Source organism: Halichoerus grypus, chromosome 3 (genome assembly GCF_964656455.1).
Source record: "Halichoerus grypus chromosome 3, mHalGry1.hap1.1, whole genome shotgun sequence".
In the NCBI taxonomy this organism is placed as follows: Eukaryota; Metazoa; Chordata; class Mammalia; order Carnivora; family Phocidae; genus Halichoerus; species Halichoerus grypus.
The window spans coordinates 93,104,967-93,125,950 of NC_135714.1; the positions used below are offsets into that span (position 1 = coordinate 93,104,967).

General features: G+C 35.7%; 1 protein-coding gene across 20 annotated transcripts in view; it reads right to left on the reverse strand.

The window, feature by feature from the left end:
- CAMK2D (calcium/calmodulin dependent protein kinase II delta) overlaps positions 1-20,984 on the reverse strand; it is a 320,446-nt gene that overhangs the window by 159,190 nt on the left and 140,272 nt on the right. For all 20 annotated transcript variants that reach the window (XM_078069156.1, XM_078069154.1, XM_078069165.1 and 17 more), the window contains exon 4: positions 1,623-1,677. In XM_078069156.1, coding sequence (XP_077925282.1) covers positions 1,623-1,677 — 55 coding nt within the window. The remainder of the gene's footprint in view (positions 1-1,622; positions 1,678-20,984) is intronic.

Below are 20,984 nucleotides of genomic sequence, written 5' to 3' on the forward strand. Positions count from 1 at the left end.
CATGTGACTCTTGACTATCTGTATGTCTTCTTTGGAAAAATGTCTATTCAGGTCCTCTACTCATTTTTTAATTGGATTGGGTTTTTTGGTGTTGAGTTGTAGAAGTTCTTTATATATTTTGGACATTAACCCATTATCGGATATACCGTTTGCAAATATCTTCTCCCATTCATTAAGCATCCTTTTTGCTTTTGTTAATGGTTTCCTTTGCTGTGCAAAAGCTTTTTATTTTGATGTAGTCTAATAGTTTATTTTTGCCTTTGTTTCGCTTGCCTGAGGAGACATAAATGTTGCTATGACTGTTATCAAAATTATTGAGCTTTAATCCATTTTGAATTTATTTTTATGTCTGTGTTAGAAAGTGGTTCAGTTTCATTCTTTTGCATGTAGCTGTCCAATTTTCCAGCACCACTTATTGAAGAGACCAGCTTTTTTTCCATTGTATATGCTTGCCTCTTTTGTCATAGATTAATTGACTACATAAATATGGGTTTATTTCTGGGCTCTCTACTCTGTTTCATTGATGTATGTGACTGTTTGTGCCAGTACCATACTGTTTCGATTACTACAGCTTTGTAGTAGATCTTAGAATTTGGGATTGTGATACCTCCACCTTTGTTCTTCTTTCTCAAGACTCTTTTGGCTATTTGGTTTTTTTGTGGTTCCATACAAATTTTAGTATTATTTGTTCTAGTTCTGTGAAAAATGCTGCTGGTATTTTGACAGGGATTGCACTGAATGTATAGATAGCTTTGGGTAGTGGTGACATTTAAACAATATTAATTCTTCCAATCCATGAGCATAGAATATCTTTCTATTTGTTTGTGTTGTTTTCAATTTCTTTCATCAATATTTTATAGTTTTCAGAGTACAGGTCTTTCACCTTCCTGATTAAGTTTATTCCTAGGCATTTTATTCTTTTTGGTGCATTTGTAAATGGAACTGTTAATTTCTCTTTTCTGCTGCTTTGTTTTTAGTGTATAGAAATGCTACCATTTTTTGCATATTAATTTTGTATTCTGCAACTTGACTATTTATTACTTCTAATAGTTTTTTGGTGGAGTCTTTAGGGTTTTCTATGTATGGTATCATGTCATCTGCAAATAGTGTTAAGTTTTACTTCTTCCTTACCAATATGGATGCCTCTTATTTCTTTTTCTTGTTTGATTACTGTGGCTAGGACTTCCAGACTATGTTGAATAAAACTGGTTAGGTGAACATCCTTATCTTGTTTCTGATCTTAGAGAAAAATTCCCTCATTTTTTCACCACTGAGTATGATGTTAGCTATGGTTCTTTTTATATAAGACAAAAAAATTCAATGGAAAATTAGCTCACATCAGCCATTTGTATGCCCAAAGATAAAACTGAGAACTGCTTATGATATCACAGTGAACAATCCAAACAGACTCCTCTTTCAGTTATGAAGATTAATGTAAGTTTTAAATAAACACTCCTGAACAGTCACATTTTTTCAAAAGAATTAGAGTTGAATGTTATTTGAAAACATCTAAAAAAATTATAGGATCATTAATTTAGACTGCAAATTAGAAAAAATCATGTTTAATTCAAAATGGTCTTCAAATAGCAAAAATAAATGAACACAAAGCATGTTGTACTTACAAATCAAACACCAAATAATGGAAGCCCTCTTCTGATATGCTGTCATGAAGTCGCACTAAAAAAAAAATTGGTGGGAGAAAAGTTTATGTTATATATATGTCAATGATGAACATTAAACCAGACTTCTAATGGGCATCTGTCTCCTAACTAAAAGTGTTGGCAACATTCTTTATTCTAGGCTCTGATAAGCAGTATCCTTTACAACAAGGCTTCGGTTCAGACAAACCCAAGGTTTAGATTTTGGTTCTGATAATTATTAACTGTGTAGGCTTAATCATTTCTTTTTTTTTTTAAAGAGAGCGAGAGAGGAAAGAGGGCAAGCAGGGAAGGGAGAGGGGGAGAGAGAGAATCTTTACTAAGCAGGCTCCACATAGCCCAATGTGGGGTTTGATCCCACAACCCTGAGATCATGACCTGAAGTGAACTCAAGAGCCAGATGCCCAACTGACTGAGCCACCCAGGTGCCCCTGGGTGAGCTTAATCAAATTAATCAATTTATTATGATAATAGTACCTATACTTTACAAAATGGTTGAGAAGGTTAAATGAGACAACAAAAGTAAAATAATACACATGTTGCTGGGATAAATAAATATTAATGACTGTTATAATATATGTACATCTATTCAAAGTTAGCAGGTTCTAGGAATTCTCCCACTTAGAGTCTCTTCCTTGCCATTCTCTTTGCTATCTCCCTAGTCCAGTTCTTCACCAACTCATGCCTTGATCAATACAATAAGGGCAAGAAGGATCATTTGAAGAGTCCAGCAAATGGTCTTGCTTCTGCTCTCCCTGCCCCCCCCCCCTTTTTTTTGGTGGGGATGGAGAGAGTTTCTACATAGCACTTCCTGGCCAACCTGTCAACAGAGTTTTTATTATGCTACTTCTAAACTCAAGTCACCAAAATCCATTTACCAAGTCAGCCAAAATTATACAGGTAGAACTTCTAATAAAATAATATACTAGTTCCTCAAATTAATACTACTTTAATTTTTCCAATGAGCTAGACTTTCACTGATAGGTAGCCAAAACAAATATTTTGCTCTTCTGAATGGACAACATTCATTATCTACTATAATTCGAGAATAAACTACACATGTATAACTTACATACTGCTTTTTCTGTGATTTATTTTTGCATAAGTCCCCTGCCTTCCCCGATGCATCCCCACAGATGGTAAACTCTTCCTATTTATCCAAATCACTTGGGGTGGCTTGGCCTTCACTGGGAGCAACAGAGGGCAGAAAAAGCAACAAACATGTAGGACACAACTGCTTTTGAAAAGTTACCACAAAAGGATAATGATTTCTACTACCACCGATCCTTAGTATGTTCCCCATGCAATGATGACCACCACATAGAAAATGTGGATTCCAAAGAACATTTAGACTGTCACACAAACTACAATGATCTACAGAGGGAGTCTGCAGTATCCATGAAATTCTCAAGGTCATAGACTTAATATAATGTCCATTCTTTACAATCTAGTTCCATCCTCTTCAGACACCATTCTTGGGCCACTATTAAAATCTTTTTTAAATCTCTCTTTAGACCTTTCCAAGGTAGAGAACTAAAGACTTTTGTTCCATTATATGGACTTTCTTTCTCATCATTACTACCATCCAGTTATCGTATTTCACAGGTTTTTGAATCCTTCACAGAGACCTGACAAATGGTAGATGGTCTTTCATAAAATCGCTTTGAGCACTTACTATACTATGTGCTAAGCATTCTTCCAAGTTTTTTTCACCAAAACTCAGTATACCTATATACGTCTAAAATAAAACTACTAATATCAAACAATTCTCGCATAACTTTAATCGTGTGAAGGGTATTCTTCAGTTTACCAATATCAAAGATGCCCACTACCTTTGTCTAAACTTATGCTGCTGAAGAAAATCAAAAGTTAGACTCAATGATGTATTCTGTTCATAGTCATTCAGCATAGTAAGGAAAGTCAGATCATGACAGATAATTCAGTGGCTTTCTTGAATGACACAGCCTCAAAGATACCTACCTCACTGAGCAGCTGTAATGCAACCTGTGTTTAAATAAGCTCAATGAATGGTAGGTCTACTTAAGTCAGACAGTTATTTGATAAAAATAAGATGGATTTGCATCCCATCAAAGTTAAAATGAGAAGTAAAATCACAATGTGAGCAGGAGGAAATGATTCTTTCTTCCACTGTCTCAAAATAAAAACTTCAAGTGGAGATGCAGACCTTAGGTTTTCAGATAAAAGGGTTGTGGAGCTAAACAAAAGTGGAAATTTCAGTTACAAGTGGAGAAATATTACTTTCTGGTTCTATTTGGAATAAAATCTTCTTAGTATGAATATCACTTTCTTATTAATACTTGCACATCATTATCATTTGGAAGTAAATTATTTTTTGAAAAAGTTAAGTGTTGCTAAGATCAAGCCAAATATATATTGTTTTTGGTGAAAACTAGTTTCACAAAAGTATTTAGCCAGCAAGCACATAATAATTGCTTAAGGACAAACCATTTGGCCCAAGGTCATTACTTTTGCATCACACAATTCCAAAACAACCTCCACAATTTTTTTTTAAAGATTTTATTTATTTATTTGACAGAGAGAGAGACACAGCGAGAGAAGGAACACAAGCAGCGGGAAGTGGGAGAGGGAGAAGCAGGCTTCCTGCTGAGCAGGGAGCTCGATGTGGGGCTCGATGCATGGCTTGATCCCAGGACCCCGGGGTCACGACCCGAGCCAAAGGCACACATTTAACAACTGAGCCACCCAGGCGCCCCAACCTCCACTATTTCTAAACAGCCATTTGACCAGGTGAAATTAATTATGAATGAGTGAGGTTATTGATACAGCAGAAAAAACTAGCATCATCTTTACTTGGGATAAATACATACACATTTACTTCCTTTCTTTATTCCTTCCTTTCTTATGACCTCCCTACTTCCTTCCATTCTTAAAGAACCAGGAAAGAGAACTGATGAAATCATCACAATTTTTCATTTATTAACAAAACTATATAATTTCATCTTTGCATGGATATTCCACTGTTTACAATTACTCTAAGGATGGGTTGGTTTCCTTTTGAAACTTTGAACTCTTTATCATTCTCAGAGTTGATGATACATTTATACAGCCTAAAGACACTGTCTTACACACCACAGATATCTTTTTATCTTCAAGCCATTTCAGTCAGTCAAAAGTATCCATCTTCCATCCTTTCCCTCCTTTTTAACAGTTTGCCATGGGTTGAAACTGTGTTTACTTTCACAAAAACTTACATTAGTTTTTCTCTATTATAAATAACTGTCAATTCATTTCCATGCTGAAGGAAACACAGGATATTCTGTTCACCACAGATGTTAGCCCAAGACTGCAGACATGGCCAGCCTTGAGAGGACTGTGGCTGCTCCATGTTGAAACATATTGCACTATGTTCTTGCTATGACTGCTCTTTGTTATTGCCATAAGCTGTACATATGGGTGCACACAATTAACTTAATCACAGTCATCACTAAGATGCTTTCAGAAAGAAACGTTAAAGAAGATAATGAGAAAAGCATTTGAGAACATCCCGGTAGTCACTCTTTTCTGAAGTTTGCTCAAAGGTAAAATCAAGTTTATGAATGAATGAGTTTTCATAAATGGTAACCGTGTAACAGTTCTTATCCAGAATAAAATTAAAAATTCTAGGGCATTAAGCATAAGACTTATAAGGGGAGAAAAGGTGTTCCTGAGGCTAAAATGTTTCCAAAATTCAGTTGATCCATGACCTAATCCTTTTCCTTTCTCTCCCTCATGTTATCCATTTGGTCATTTGCATTCAAATTATCATGGGATCACTGCTTTCTCCTCCTGTCCTACATTCCTGTATGATTTCACTGCAGTTTCTAGTTAAGTACTAGTTGCACAAAGGGGCCAAATAGGACTAAACAGGACCTTGTAGTTATCTGAGAAAACTGATTTTATTTAAATGTGAAAGAAGCGTCCTATTTATTTTAAAATATCTTTTAAGGAGTTAAAAGATATAATAACTACAGTGCTTACTGTGTCAACACAATGCAAATAATTTTTGCAAGAGTTATTTTAGTTAATATATAAGACTTTTTCCCATCACTTTTTACAAATGAATATGCACAGGCTTGGAGAGGTGAAAGAAACTTCCAAGGCTTAACAGCTAGTAATTGGCCAGGCTACGACCATAATCCAGAGCTGGAGGATTCCAAAGCTGGTTCTTGCTCAGAATACTATATGGACTCTCTAAAGTACAGCTGTCAACAAACTACTCCCCTCCCCTCTCCCCAAGACACTGTAGAGTATGAATTGGTTTGTCAGGATAAAATAATATTTAAAAAAGAATTAAAGAGGAAGAAATAGTTATAGTGACTAGAAAAAGAAAAGCAGTGCTAAGAAAAAAAAATTACACAAACAGAGAAAAGTATTTTCAGTTTAGGAATTTTAAAATGTGATGCTGTAGTTTGGGGGATATAGAGACAGCTAGATGATATCTAAGATACAGAGCCAACACCAGCCACATTTGTCTTTCTATGTAGTCCCTAAATCCCTAGAAAATTGTTAATTCTCTTCAAATTAGGAACATTAGAATATCCAGTGACTCAGCTATTTTACCTGATAGGACATTTAATGTACCAAAAATCCTAATTAAAGAACCTGGAAAACTCGTACAATGTGCAAAACAGCATAAATTTAACTATTTCTGTTTCCAAAATTAACATTTCTATGACATGGATACTACAATAACATGGGAAGAGACAGAGGTATGTGTGTGTGTGGGTGTCAGGAAGTAGAAATGGGTATGCAAGGAAGAAAAGGGAAAGACTAGGAGAATTAAACTCTAAATAGAAGCACGTTAAAATTGCCTATTAGGTACATCTTATCTATTTTGATGACATATATTAAGAACATTTCTGTCAAAAGAAAGTGAACATATTCTTTTATGGTGATTTATTATCTTTCAAAAAAGACTAATAGCATACAAAGTCACTTGTTTCAATTTCAGCATACTTCCCTCCCTCTTCATTTCCTAACAGCATCCCTCAAATACAATCAAGGGTGGTAAGTATAATTTTGTGAAATTATTTATACAACATATCATTTGGTTCAAATTATACTGCTTCTTACTCTTCCATTCAACTATACTCACTACCTGCTGTTCTCTACTAGAATTTATTATGGAGATGTGGCAGCCTATTACATTGGTGGTTCCAATAGACCATGTCTACCAATGTCTATCAATATTCATGTCCTTGTGTAGTCCTCTCCCACACTGACTCTGGGTTTGGCCATGTGACTTGCTTTGAGTGATTAGATGTGTGATGCAAACAGAGCCTTTATAAACTCTTGTACATTGGAGTTGTCCTCTTGGAAACCACATGCTAAAGAAAAGTTTGGGATAGACTTAAACAAGAGGCCACATGAAGAGAAACCCTGAAGGATGAGAGGCCATGTTGACATTCCACCACTAGCAGAGCTCACTGCTGAAGGGAACTGCAATTATCACCTCAGTTAACATCATGTGGAGTAGAACAACTATCCAACTGAATCCAGTCAGTCCACAGAGTAATAAGAAATAGTAAATTGATGTTGTTTTAAGCCACTAAATTTGGAGTGGGAGTTGTTAACCAACAATAGATAAATAATAGATATTATAGATATCTATGTTATAGATATTATAGATAAATAAACAAGAAAGACAATCTGAAATTTGTAATTGACCCATTGTCCTCAGGGAATTCTTTCCTTATAATTAGCAATTTTTTAGCAGAAAGAGAATGAGTTGTACCTCAAAATATGAATTAGAAACCTCTAAAACTAAACATGGCAGGGCAATGCTGCCAATGTTATCATACTACTAATAAAATAATTCATACAGAAAAGATTATACTGCATTCCCATAATCACTATTTGTCATCTCTGAACAACAGTCCTGGTTATAAATGAGGTAGATTTTGCATTTTTAGCTTTATTATGCTACAAGGATTCAGGTAGTTGGATTTGGTTCACATACTGGGATGGAAAAATGGCAGCTTGTAAGTCAGATGCTTTTTATAGTCCCATCAGCAGTTAATTATATTTCAGAGCTGGAGTAAGCACTTGCCAAGTCTGGCCATGCAATGTGCCATAGCCTTCTCAAAAGGGGGATGCCAACAATGAGTTCATTTGTTAAATTAAAAAAAAAAATACACACACACACACGTCTCAAACATTATAACATTCAAATGGCACTACTCTAGAGAGAAATTTGAGCTCCACCATTAAAACTGGCTCTTTTGTGATAAAGCTGATCATTTCTAGAGAGAAAAGTTTTCAAACAGACATACAAACACTGAAAACCAAATTCAAAATCAAACTAACATTTCTAAAAAACCGAAGGCAAATCTGCATGTGCGTGTTTTTCTAAATTTCTACTTTTTATAACACAAGTAATAGTGAATAAAACAATACCATTTAAAATATATTTAGGTTCGCATAGTTGAAAAATATATGCACTCTACTTCTTTGAAATATGGATTCATGCACACTGTTCATTTTATTTTGAGTAAAAACATAGGCAGATAGAGATATATAAGTATTTCTTTGTTGTTTTCATTGTCAAAGTCAATAGTCTTGTAGCATTTATAGTTTGATTCTGTTTGTCTTAATATGATACTTTTAAAATTTAGGCATAAAATGTGGAAATTTGACTTTGCTGGCTAAGGCAAATAAATGAACTCAACCAGCACAAAAGCCATGATCTGTCCTAATCTTAAATATCTGAACTCAAATTCCTAAAATTGCATGAAGGATATGTATTTTTGACAAAAACTTACCAATATGCCCCATGAATAAATGCCAAATAAACCATTATTTGGTATTCAAATATTAAAATAACATCAGAACTACAAAAATTGTTTTAATAAAATTTCAAATATTTTTGTCATGACAAGAAAATGTTTTAAAAATTAAACTATATTTAAAAGCAATTCAGTGCTTATACTTAAGAAAAAGTAATAACTTATTTTTAAAAAGCAAATATAATTATTACATGAAAACTCAGCGGGGAATGTCATCCACATTAATTTTAAGACACTATTTTAAAAGTACACAAAAAAAGTCATCGGATCCTAACATCAGTGCTGAAAGTCAAAGCATATCAATTATGCTGACAATAATCTCCATCCTTATTCCCAAATTCTCACCCCATTTCCTGGTTCCAGATTAAAAAAAGAAAGTTTAGATTAGCTTCAATATCTATAAAATCAGGTTAGTAACATTCAGGGCTGACTAGAACAAATCATGATGTCTTCTAATAGGACAGAGCTAGTCATAAGCTCAGATTATTCAAAGGAGCTTCTGACTTGTCAAAATATCTATTACTCAGAAAAATTTCAACCTGGGAAGATGACAGAAAGTGAGAAAACACAACCAGTGGTTGCTAATTATATGGCTACCTGCTACAGCAATCACGTAACACCATGAATAACATGAGAGAGCAAGCAATTCTTTTGCTTGAAAGAAAAAAGTCACTAAGAGCTAAATATAGAATTTCAGAGATGGTCAATAAAAAAGCCAATAGATAATTCATTTAATACACTTTCCTGCTCATAAAATTGTATATGTGAGAAGAAATTAAATTAGAGGTTTATTACTAAGCCTAGTAATATCTAGAAATATTCTTTGTTTCCTTTAAAAAATAATTTTGAGATTATCTTGTTGCATATTTTAATGCATGAATCCATTTTACTTATTAAAATTTGTTTTTTGAAAAAATGATTTCATTTCTTGTAAAAGTTAGTATTTATTTCAAGTTTCCTTCATTTAAGAAAAACTTTCCTTCTTCAATTCTGCATCAATATTATTTATGTATTTCAGTAAGTGGTTCCAGCTTTCTTCATTTTCTTTTTCCTTGCCTCATCTTTTAGTTATTCCACCTTCTCATACTTATATAAAGCTAATCAGTGATCACTCATGGATATTCTTAAGTTTTAGGAATATTTAAAAAGGAAGAGAAACTGTTATCATATGACTTGCATATTATAGAAAGCTTAAGATGGTGCACTTTCATATTGTACTGTAATTATAAGGACCTAACAGAGCATTGGACTAATACCATCTTTTTGTTAAATTTATTCAAAATGTACACACCTATCTCCTATGTATTAAATGTATAAGACTGGTTAAGAGGACAAAAATGGCCATTAGTAATTCCTCAGCTCTAAGTACCTGAACAGGATTATTATCTTTCTGATTGTGGAATCCAACGCAGGTTCAACCACTCAGCATACCACAGTCTGGGTCAAAAAGAGAAGCCCTATTGGTAATTTCACACCAGGCTGCTCACTTGGGTCCATATTTAACAGCAAGACACAAACACATTAAATGTCTTAAAGCAGTACAGTACTTAGCTACTTTTTAAGATTAAACAAAGGCTTTGTGATTTATGATAAACTAAGGATATCACACAGGAAGGAGACTGCATCATGCCACAGGACAAACAAGATAAGGACCTTTTTTTTTCAAAGTGAAGATCAAGGCAGCATTTAAAACAAAAATAAAATATATTGAAGTGCATTTCCCATCTAAGGTAACCTTTGTGAAACTTTTGCTTGACTTTTATACAAATATATTGTATGCTGGGTCATGCTATAAAACTTTTATTATTTTTTTAACTGTAGATCACAGGAAAAATGCTTAATAAGCACTGGATTACATAATCCTTTAAGAGGATCCTTAAGGTCCTTTCCAACTTTTTTACATTTCTACATTTCTGAATGATTATGGCTAATAAACAGTACAGAAAATAAACAATACAGTTATTACCAATACAAGGTTGAATACAATCCCCTAAATAAGACTTTTTCCTCTAACATTCAAACAAATTTAAGTTTAAAACACACTTCATTTGGGGCGCCTGGGTGGCTCAGTCCTTAAGAGTCTGCCTCTGGCTCAGGTCATGATCCCAGGGTCCTGGGATCGAGCCCCGCATCAGGCTCCCAGCTCAGCGGGAAGCCTGCTTCTCCCTCTTCCATGCCCCCTGCTTGTGTTCCCTCTCTCACTGTCTCTCTCTCTCCGTCAAATAAATAAATAAAATCTTAAAAAAAAAACAAAACACTTCATTTTATTTTTGATTTAATGAATAACTAAAGGGAAAGCTTAAAACATTTATCTTGCCAAATTAAAAATAAGCCTTTTTCAAAAATTTACTGAGCAGATGAACTGCTTTTCTGACAATAGTCCTTGGAGAATAGAGTGAATGGAAAAACTTATTATATCATCCTCTCTTTGCAGCTTACTACCATTTTATCTTAACACTTGCAACTAAATTTTTCCTGAAGACACACATGCCCAAATGGTCTCATCTTTTAAATCCCTTTCTGAAAAATCATTTCTTGTATAAAGTATTTTTCCAAGTTTGATTCATCCTATAAGCAGAAAACACCCGAGTTTAAAATTCTACTAAAATGATAAGAAATGTACTGTAAACTAGTGTCCATATTATATTCTCATAATGGTTTTCAATTAACTATTTTTATGCTGAAATTACTTAAAAAGATCAGTTTATTTCCTTTGTATAATATACACAAACATGAAACACATGAAAAGGAACTGTGATCTTAGGCTCACAACTGAAGAAAAACATAAAAGTTATGTTACGAATTTAGTCACAAATTCAATACCATGGCAATAATAAGAGGACATTAATAAATACAGCTATAGGCACTGTTACACCAGTCAGCAGCAATCAGCATCAGGTACCTGGGAATATATTTTTGGATAAGCATTCAATGGAACAGTTAGCTCACCTGGATCAGTGATTTTTATTTAAGTAAAGGCTAGTTTTTCTTTTTTTCAAGATTTTATTGATTTATTTGACAGAGAGAGACACAGCGAGAGAGAGAACACAAGCAGGGGGAGTGGGAGAGGGAGAAGTAGGCTTCCTGCTGAGCAGGGAGCCCGATGTGGGGCTCCATCCCAGGACCCTGAGATCATGATCTGAGCCGAAGGCAGACGCTTAACCACTGAGCCACCCAGGTGCCCCAAAGACTAATTTTTCTTATCAAGACATCAGGGAAGTTATAACAAATGTCAGACATCTCAAATACTGGCGGCATTTGCCTGCCTCAAAGATATCTCAAAACAAGCCCAAAGAACCTATGATCTTCCCTCTAAAACCTGCTTTACCCAGTGTCTTCCATATCTTTCCAGTTGCTCATCTGAAAGCAAATCCCTCAAAATATATATCGGGAAAAAAATATATATTTCTACTCTGTCCCCTCACTGTCTTTACCACAGCAGCCTGAACAATCCTGTTAAAACTTACATCTGATTATTGTTCAGAATCCTCGAATGGGGGGTGCCTGGGTGGCTCAGTGGTTAAGCGTCTGCCTTCGGCTCAGGTCATAATCCCAGCGTCCTGGGATCGAGCCCCACGTTGGGCTCCCTGCTCTGCAGGGAGCCTGCTTCTTCCTCTCCCACCCCTCCTGCTTGTGTTCCCTCTCTTGCTGTCTCTCTCTCTGTCAGATAAATAAATAAAATCTTTAAAAAAAAAGAACCCTCCAATGGCTCTCCAGTTGCCTCTGCGTAAAAGCCAAAATCCCATCTGTGGCCTTTAAGATCCCTCAAAGTCCACCCTCCCCCCATCGTCGCCCTGGCCTCTCCACCACCACTCTTCCTCTGGCTTACTGTGCTCCAACCACACTGGGCTCCTTGCTGCTTCTGGAGAACCCCAGGCAAATTCCTGCCTCAGACTTTGCACTTTTGCACTTGCTGTTTCCTCTGCCTAGAACTCTTTTCCCCCAGATAGGCTCGCTACCTCATCTTCAAGTCGTGACTCAGCTTTTCGCCTTTCTTTGTAAATAAAGGTTTACTGGAGCACAGCCTCATCCACTTGTTTATATAGTATAATCGATGGCTGCCTTCAAGCTAGAACTACAGTGTTAAACTGTTGCAACGAAAACTATATAGCCAAGAAACTGAAAATATTTACTATTCGGCCTTTATAAAGTTCGCTGACCCCTAGAGTAGAAGAAAAGATCGTTGAAAGGGAGAGGATTGGTTGTGAGAGGCCTGGGTGTGGCACCCATAATCTATGTGGCTAATTAAAGCCACCAAGACTGAAGGTTGTTAAGTGGGAAAAGAGAAGGTAGTTCCTATAGAACACAACGAATGAGGGGGTACCAAGAGAATGGCAGAAAATTGCTGCACTGGAAAGCGTAGGATGTTATAATCTGAGAAAATGTTTCAAAGATAGGGTGGTGGAAGGATGGGGGTGGGGGATTATTGAGGGAGGATGTGTTAACAGTGGTTTTATAAAAGCAGTTAAGAGCAAGAAAACACCTCTCCACCCCCAGGTTCAGCAGTATGTAAAGGAAAGAAAATAGCCTACTCAAGAGAAAGCCAGATTGCAGTTCGCACAAGAAGAAATAAGCATTCAGAGACCACTGGGAGAACAGAGGGCATTTTGCAAATATTATGTCATCGGATTTATTATCGTATAATTAAAGGGAAAAAGAAAACTAATAAAAGGTATTAAAATTTGGCAATATTCTCATAGTCTAGATATTAACCCAATAGTTAAACAAATTGAAGATTCTCTTTGATAAATTTTCATATTTATTTTTCCTTTTTTAGAATAGACATACTTTTAAATAAATATATTAATTTTTAAAGATCACATTTAAGGAAAATGTGTTTCTGTCATTTTATTACTATCATACTCCTGGGGGGGTTCTAATCTTATTAAAGTGTTACTGTGATTTTAAATGCTTATGCATATTTCCTGTATTTATTGCATCTAAATTACAGAATAATCTGATTTTTATTCATTTAAATCACAACGATTTTAATATATTCATACTCAGTTTTAAATTTTTTTTCTTCTTGGTTATTTTCCAGATAGGAATACTAGAAAAAAGAAGATACATTTTACTTTTTTTTTTTTAAGATTTTATTTATTTATTTGACAGAGAGAGACAGTGAGAGAGGGAACACAAGCAGGGGGAGTGGAGGAGGGAGAAGCAGGCTTCCCGCGGAGCAGGGAGTCTGATGCAGGGCTTGATCCCAGGACCCTGGGATCATGACCTGAGCCCAAGGCAGATGCTTAATGACTGAGCCACCCAGGCGCCCCAAGAAAATACATCTTAAATTGTTCTCGATAAAAACTACATGACATTAATTCTTCTTTTGATGGAAATTGGTTTTGCCATCTTCATTTCTAAGCAAAATTTATGTCAAACTGCTTTAATACCAAAAAGAAAAACATTAACAGGAAATATGTTTCAGATTTATTTGGTAAATATTTTTATTTTTATAATCTTGACCACAGTCTCCATTCAGATTTAAGCTCATGGCATAAATGTCTTAAGGAGATTTATGAATGTTGTACCTAAGATTTAGTTCTTGTTAGAGGTGGGGAGTTCATTCTTTCAGTCACTCAGCCAGTTTACTTGGCTGCCACATGCTGGGGCTATAACTATGAACAAGTCAGTGGTGATACCAGTCCTCACACAGTTTTCAGTTTTTGGGACAAAATCCCCTTGCTAATTTTGTGATTTTGTAGTCTAGATGATCAGACTCACAGCTTTACAAAGCATATCCCAATAGTTTTATTTTAAACACAGGAACACAGGAACACAACATGATGAGGTGGCAAACAAATCTAAACAAAGCATCAGTGATAACTAAATGTACTATGAAATGTCTTCATCTACTAGTGGCTAAAAAATCAACACTCTGTATCTACTGACCAACTGATTTCACCAAACAACATATTTCCCTGATTTTTTTTTTTTTCCTGGATTGACTTGCTACTGAGAAAATTGAACAAGTTGTTTAATCTGAAAGGTAAACTTCTTAGTAAAAAGAAACTTAGCATCCCCTGTGGCCTACCCAAATCCATTATCCACAAGGCAGCCATCACTTCAAAATGCGAATCTGATTATATCACATTTGCCAGCCTTAAAATTCTTTAATGTCTTCCTACTGATTTATCATATAATTTATCATCCAAACAGGGCCATTTTGAGACTAAAAGAGGGTGATTAATTTTTACACCAGTAAATCAGGACACCCCTTGGAAAAGAGGTCAGAGTGGTCATCCCACCCACTAGGCTCTACCTCTTCAACTTCCCTCACACTTGCCCTCCAGTTCCCTCCAGCAACAGAAGTCCTCTTTCAGACTCAGGTACTCTGCTCCCTCATGTAGCAAGCCACATCTTCATTGTAAATTCTTTGGCTTGGCCTTCTCTTTCCTCCCCTCCAACTTAACCTGTAGCTATGCTTCAGAATTTATTTTAAGCATCACTTCATCAGCAAAGTCCCCTTTGGCCTCCCAAACAAACTCTCATAGCATCACCCATCTCTGCTTCATAGCACTGGACATGCCTGCAATGATACCTTTGATCATGTGATCCTTCGACTAGACTGTCTTTCCTGCTTAGCTGATCTCCTTGGGTGACTGGATTTATACGTCCCCAGAAAACACTTTCATAGCATCAGACACCTCAATTAAAACAATGCCTATATACCTCAAAACTGCAAATGGGAAAAAGGATGAATATATGTCTCTTGAACATCATAATGGAACACCGTCTGACTCACCCAAGGATTACCCAATTCTCTAAGATAGTATCTTTGTTCTGTTTTATTATTTACTATTGATTAGGCCTTAATCAGGAATATAAACTATGGTCCACAGGCCAAATTAGGGCAGCACTCTATTTTTGCACAGCCAGTGAGCTAATTTTTTGTTGTTGCTGTTTACATTTTTAAGGGACTGCAAAGACACACACAAAAAAACCTATGATACAGGACAGAGACCTTATATGGCCCACAAACCTAAAATATTTACTACCATATAGAAAAAGTTTGCCAACCTGTGGATTAGAGTTATTTCACTTGTACAAAACAGATCACAGTGCAAATGATTCTTGTCTGATAATGCAAATGAGTGCTTTGTTATAGAGAAATAAATGGATTCTCAAAGGTTATAGTTTTATTGCCTATAGGGCAATAATCTGTTTAGTACTATAGCAATCACATTCCAGAATTCTTTCTGTGACTATAAATATTTCTGTTACTCTTACAGGTTTTTAAACTGGCTTTGACATTCTGTTAGTTCTTTTATTAATTAGTTAAGTAAATTTTTTGGTATTTTAGATAATATGTAATACTTTAATTGGTGTATAGTACCACATTATATGATAACACCACAGTCTACTTAACCAGTCCCCTCTGGAAGGACATTTGGATTGTTTTCAGGCTTTTGTTCTTTAGCCCCATTGCTATCACTTGTCCTCAGTGAGCTTCTCATTGGTTATTAAATATATATGTAACAACACAGGAGCCAGGATTTCAAGGCCTTCTTTGGCCTAGAAGTATTAATTGATGTTCTGTTGTTTGTACTTTATACTCCAGACAATCAGGGCATCTTACTATTCCCTAAGGGACTTCCCTTTTTGACTTTTGAGACCCAAGAGTTTCCTTTCCTAGAAGGTTACCTACTCCAGTCTCTACTATGGAAATCCTATCTACTCCTTAAACTCTAGTATCAGCAGCCCTTGGTCCATGACTCAACAGGGACTCCTCTTCCTTTATTTCCTATAGTCCTTTGAGCTTCACTTCAGGAAAATTTAAAGAAAAAGCAAAGTAAAAATTACCCATTGAAATAAAAATATGAAACATAATCAACCTTGAATTACTTTAATCATTTTGGAAATAACACATTCTAAGGTTTTTGTTGATACATAATCAGGTAAAGAAAATCAGAAATTATATCAAATTTCCATTCAGACCCAAAGTGTATTATGGAAACATGGCTTGAAAGTAAGTGATACAAAACAAAAACAAACCTGAATCTTTTCAATAGCCTTGTAACATGCTTGATATAATATTTTTGTAAAGTGATTTTAAAAAAGGAAAGGAATAAGAATTGCTGTTGCCCTTAAGCGCTTTAGTCAGTTAAAATGAACATTCCTGCTCACTTGATAGAAAAGCCTTGATCTTATAGAATTAAACAACTTTCTGTTCTTCACGTGCCTTCTAATGTGAACTCTCATACAAATGAGACAACACACTGTGCATTCAACAACATGGTGCCCCACAAAATCTGGTGCTATATTTCTGGTCTCTGTATTCTCCATGACTAGTATATTCTGGCATATAGAAAAAACTGGGTAAATGCTTATTAAGGAATTAGCGGACTCTGGTATTAGCATATCAGTGGGTTGGTTTAGGCTAAGTTGGTCTCCTAAAACAACTCTTGGTGAACGATAAGCCCACATTTCTATAATTATAAAATAAAGTTAAACTTTGGACATGCGGTAACCTATAATCAACACACAGGCATCCTAAGGATTGTTTTCAACTTCACACAAAAAGATTAACATCATTTTAGCTACAATAATGCTTATCAAACCCTGTTTTGTCCTAGAGTTTTGTTTATGTCCTTGATAGAAGCAAAATCTCCTCTTCTCTCCAACCAAGCACGTGGAATAATGAGGAAGGCACCACCTGCCTAGCTGGCCAGATGTCTGGTGATCAGTGAAGCAGACACAAGAGATTGCAGCCAGGTCAGACTTATCTTCTAGTTATTTACATATGCCTTGCTTAATCCACAAAGTGTTGAAGGCAGGGATCAGGCATTCAATAAATAGTTGCTGATGATGAATTATTTTTCCAGTAAATACTTATTGAGTTCCCCTCAGTGCAAAGTACCATAGGTACTAGGAATGAAGCAGGGAACAAAACTATGTGCATGACCCTCAAAAATGATCAAATATAGGAAGACAGATCAATGTCAAACAAACAGACAAATATATATGTAAGAGTGTGGTAAGTGCTCTGAAAAAAATAGAGAAGAGTAAGGGTAAGTGAGTATCAGGAGAAGGGAGAGAGGATATGTGGAAAAAACTTCATCAATAAGGTAAATTTTGAGGAGAAACCAGAAGGAAATGAACAGAGCAAATCATGGAGAAGGCTCTATGAAAATCTGATAGAAGACTACAATTGATGTGTCTGAGAAACAGTGTGTCTGGAGCAGAGTGAAAAAGAGAGAATAGCAGGGGAGAGGCAGAGGTGTAAGTATGCTCCTGTTGGGGGTGAGGGTGTCAGGGGCCTATAGGGCTTTGGAAGAGGCCATTAAGGACTTTGATGTTCCTCTGAGCTATATGGGAATGCACTACAGGCTTCTGAGGAGGGGAAGACTGTTCTGCTTGTTTTAAAAATAACACTGTAACTGGTGTGCTGAAATATACTGTAAAGAAGCAAAGACAGAAACAGAAAAATTAATGTAAAAAGCCAGGTGAGGGAAAGATGATGGAATTTCAGGCAAGAGTGGTGGGACTGAAAGCACATATGTGGTCAGATTCTGGATATATTTTGAAAGCAGAGCTGACAGGTACGCTGATAGATGTGGGATATGAGAGAAGGAAAGGAATAAAGTATGATTACAAGGGTTTTGTTCTGAGTAACTGGTATCTGAGGATAGGTGAAGATGGAGGAGTGGCAGGCTGAGGTGACGGGAGTAAATTAGAAATGCCTAATATACATCTTAATGGAGAAATCAAGAAGGTAGCACATAAATGAATTCACTCTTTAGTGAACGAAATCTACTCTTGGCCTCCCTAAATATAACATGAAAAGAAGATATCAGGGGGCATCTGTGGCGCAGTCAGTTAAGCTCTTGGTTTCGACTCAGGTCATGATCTCAGAGTCCTGGGATCATTGAGCCCCACGCTGGCCTCCATTCTCATTGTGAAGTCTGCTTGGGATTCTCTCTCCCATCTCCCTCCGTCCCCCCACCTCCCACACTCTCTCTCTCTCTCAAATAAATAAATCTTTAAAAAAAATAAAAGTAGGTATCAGAACATTATTGTGTTTAAGAGCAAGAGCTCTGAGGTCAGTATTCTTATGTTCTAATCTTGACTCTGTCACATATTAACCATGTGATCCTGGACACTTACTTAACCTTTCCATGCCTCAGTTTCTCAGTTGTAAAATGGGGATAATAAGAGAATCACTCCAATAGCCCATTGTGACAATTAAAGGAGATAATATATGTCAAGAGTTCAAAACAGTTCATTATACATAAAAGCACTGAATGTGATATTATTATTAAATTAAATGACTATATTAAATAAAAATAATAAAAGTAAATTTTGTATCAAAAAATTTGATCAATTTATTTGTATAAAAATATTGTATGAAATAAAATCTTTCATACTTATGGTTGTCACTAGGCAGTTACTGTAGGATGTATGACAGTTGAGTTTCAGCAAATGGACAGCCTGAGGAAGAACAGAAGCACTTGACTGAATCAGGAAACTTTAGTTCAATACCAAGAGCTTGCTCTTCAATCTTGGCAAAGTACAGAATGGATCTGAGCCTCCATTCCTACGTAAACTGGGGGGCGGAGCTATATGGGTCTCAGCTGTCTGCTTCACCTAAAAGAGTGTGCTAGCATCAAATTTTAAGCAACATTTCTTATGACATCGATTATACAAATAAAGAGTAAATATTTTTCACAGGGATTCTTTAAAAAATTTTTTTTTAAATAATAGGCTATATATAGTTCTATTTATGAATAAGGCAACAAATTATCACTTGGAAGTTATCCCTTATTTCTTTTTGATCACTGATTGCCATATGATGCTCTCTTCAAAGCTAAAGGAAGTAGAGAAAAATGCCTTTCCAATAATTAAGCTATTAATTCTATATAGAAATGTGTTCCCTTAAAAGCAAATTTGATTCTTCCAGGTCAAATCATTTTTTTCCACCATTTTTCACTATAACAAATTTCAGACTGCTTAATACAGTCATTTCTTATTATTTGTAGTAGTTATGCTCTACAAAGTTGCCATGGACGCTGCATTAGTAAATACTGAAACAATGCTTCTGGGTTAGCTTCATGCAAACCTCCAGTCACAACATTTTTGCCAATTTATCAATGTGTAACCTTGCTATGTGTTTCTGGTTAAAGAAACCTTATTTAATCTATATTGCTGACTCATTAATGATGAACTCACAGCCAACAGTGCTATAACTCATGTCTGAAGGAAGCTTTGCTACAAAGCTTATCTAACATGCGTGTTTTTCAGCATAAGGCACATTACAGCCTTTCTGAGTTTAGAAACAATAAACAGTACTTCAGCACTATGCTTGGGGACCATTCTAAACAGAAAAATCAACAAAAAGCACAAAAATATGACATTAAATAGATAGTGAAAAAGACTTGTTTCAAGTATGAGGGCTGACACAAGAAAGCAGACTGTGACTTTGTCAGACCTCAGCTGAGAATGCCATGCACATCGGGTGACTCCAACTTTTTGCTGCTCTGCACATGTCTGTGAATGTCCAAGAATGACCACAAAAGGGCCCCAAGTATTGAAGGGATTATAAATAAATTTTAGCAATCAAATGAATTTGCAAATATGGAATCTGCAAATAATGAGGACTGTATTTATTTCCTCATGTAGTTTCAATTGACCATGGCTCTTAGCTCTTTAATTATATTTAACTGCTCTTCAGCACTACTACCAAGTATCAAGTATTATTAATAAACACAAATACTTAATTGTAGATGAGGGGATCAAACCTATACGGTTAATCATTTATAAAGTAAGACTTAATATATTAGTTATCATCTGATCAATCTACTTTATAATCTTACCTTTTCCAGATACGATCTTCCTAAATACTTAATACTTCATGTATATCCATAAACACTATTAAAAGAATGCCTACATATGATGACACTGTGTTAGACACAACACACTAGCAAATTACAATGCAGTTTATAACCCACTGTAAGATTGGCTTCCATTCAGGAAAGAAAATAAGAAAGAGAAAAGGAGTAAGAGATATAGCCTCATTAATTTTAAAAAGCTATCTTTAATATTAAAATGAACTATGAATAACACTAATGTAAAAATTATACTTAAAAATGAGCAGTAAAATCAGAAGTCTAGGTGACCTTTCTTCTGGATTCCTGCCATGGAACAATGAAGTGTGAACAGAGTTTGATATCTATCACCTTCTCTGATCCTCTCAAAGGACTTATTTTTCCTCCTACAAAGCTTCTGTGTGTTCAAATTATTCATCATTTCATGAAATATGTGGGGCTCCCTGGCAAGAACAATTCTCAAGATTATACATATGAATAAAAAGAACAGAAAAGAAAGGTAATTAAAATAAAGGCAATGCTTTCTATTTGGTAAAAGTGAATTCCTTTTTTAAAAATTATTTTCATGGGGCGCCTGGGTGGCTCAGTCGTTAAGCGTCTGCCTTCGGCTCAGGTCACGATCCCAGAGTCCTGGGATCGAGTCCCACATTGGGCTCCCTGCTCCGCGGGAAGCCTGCTTCTCCCTCTGCCGCTCC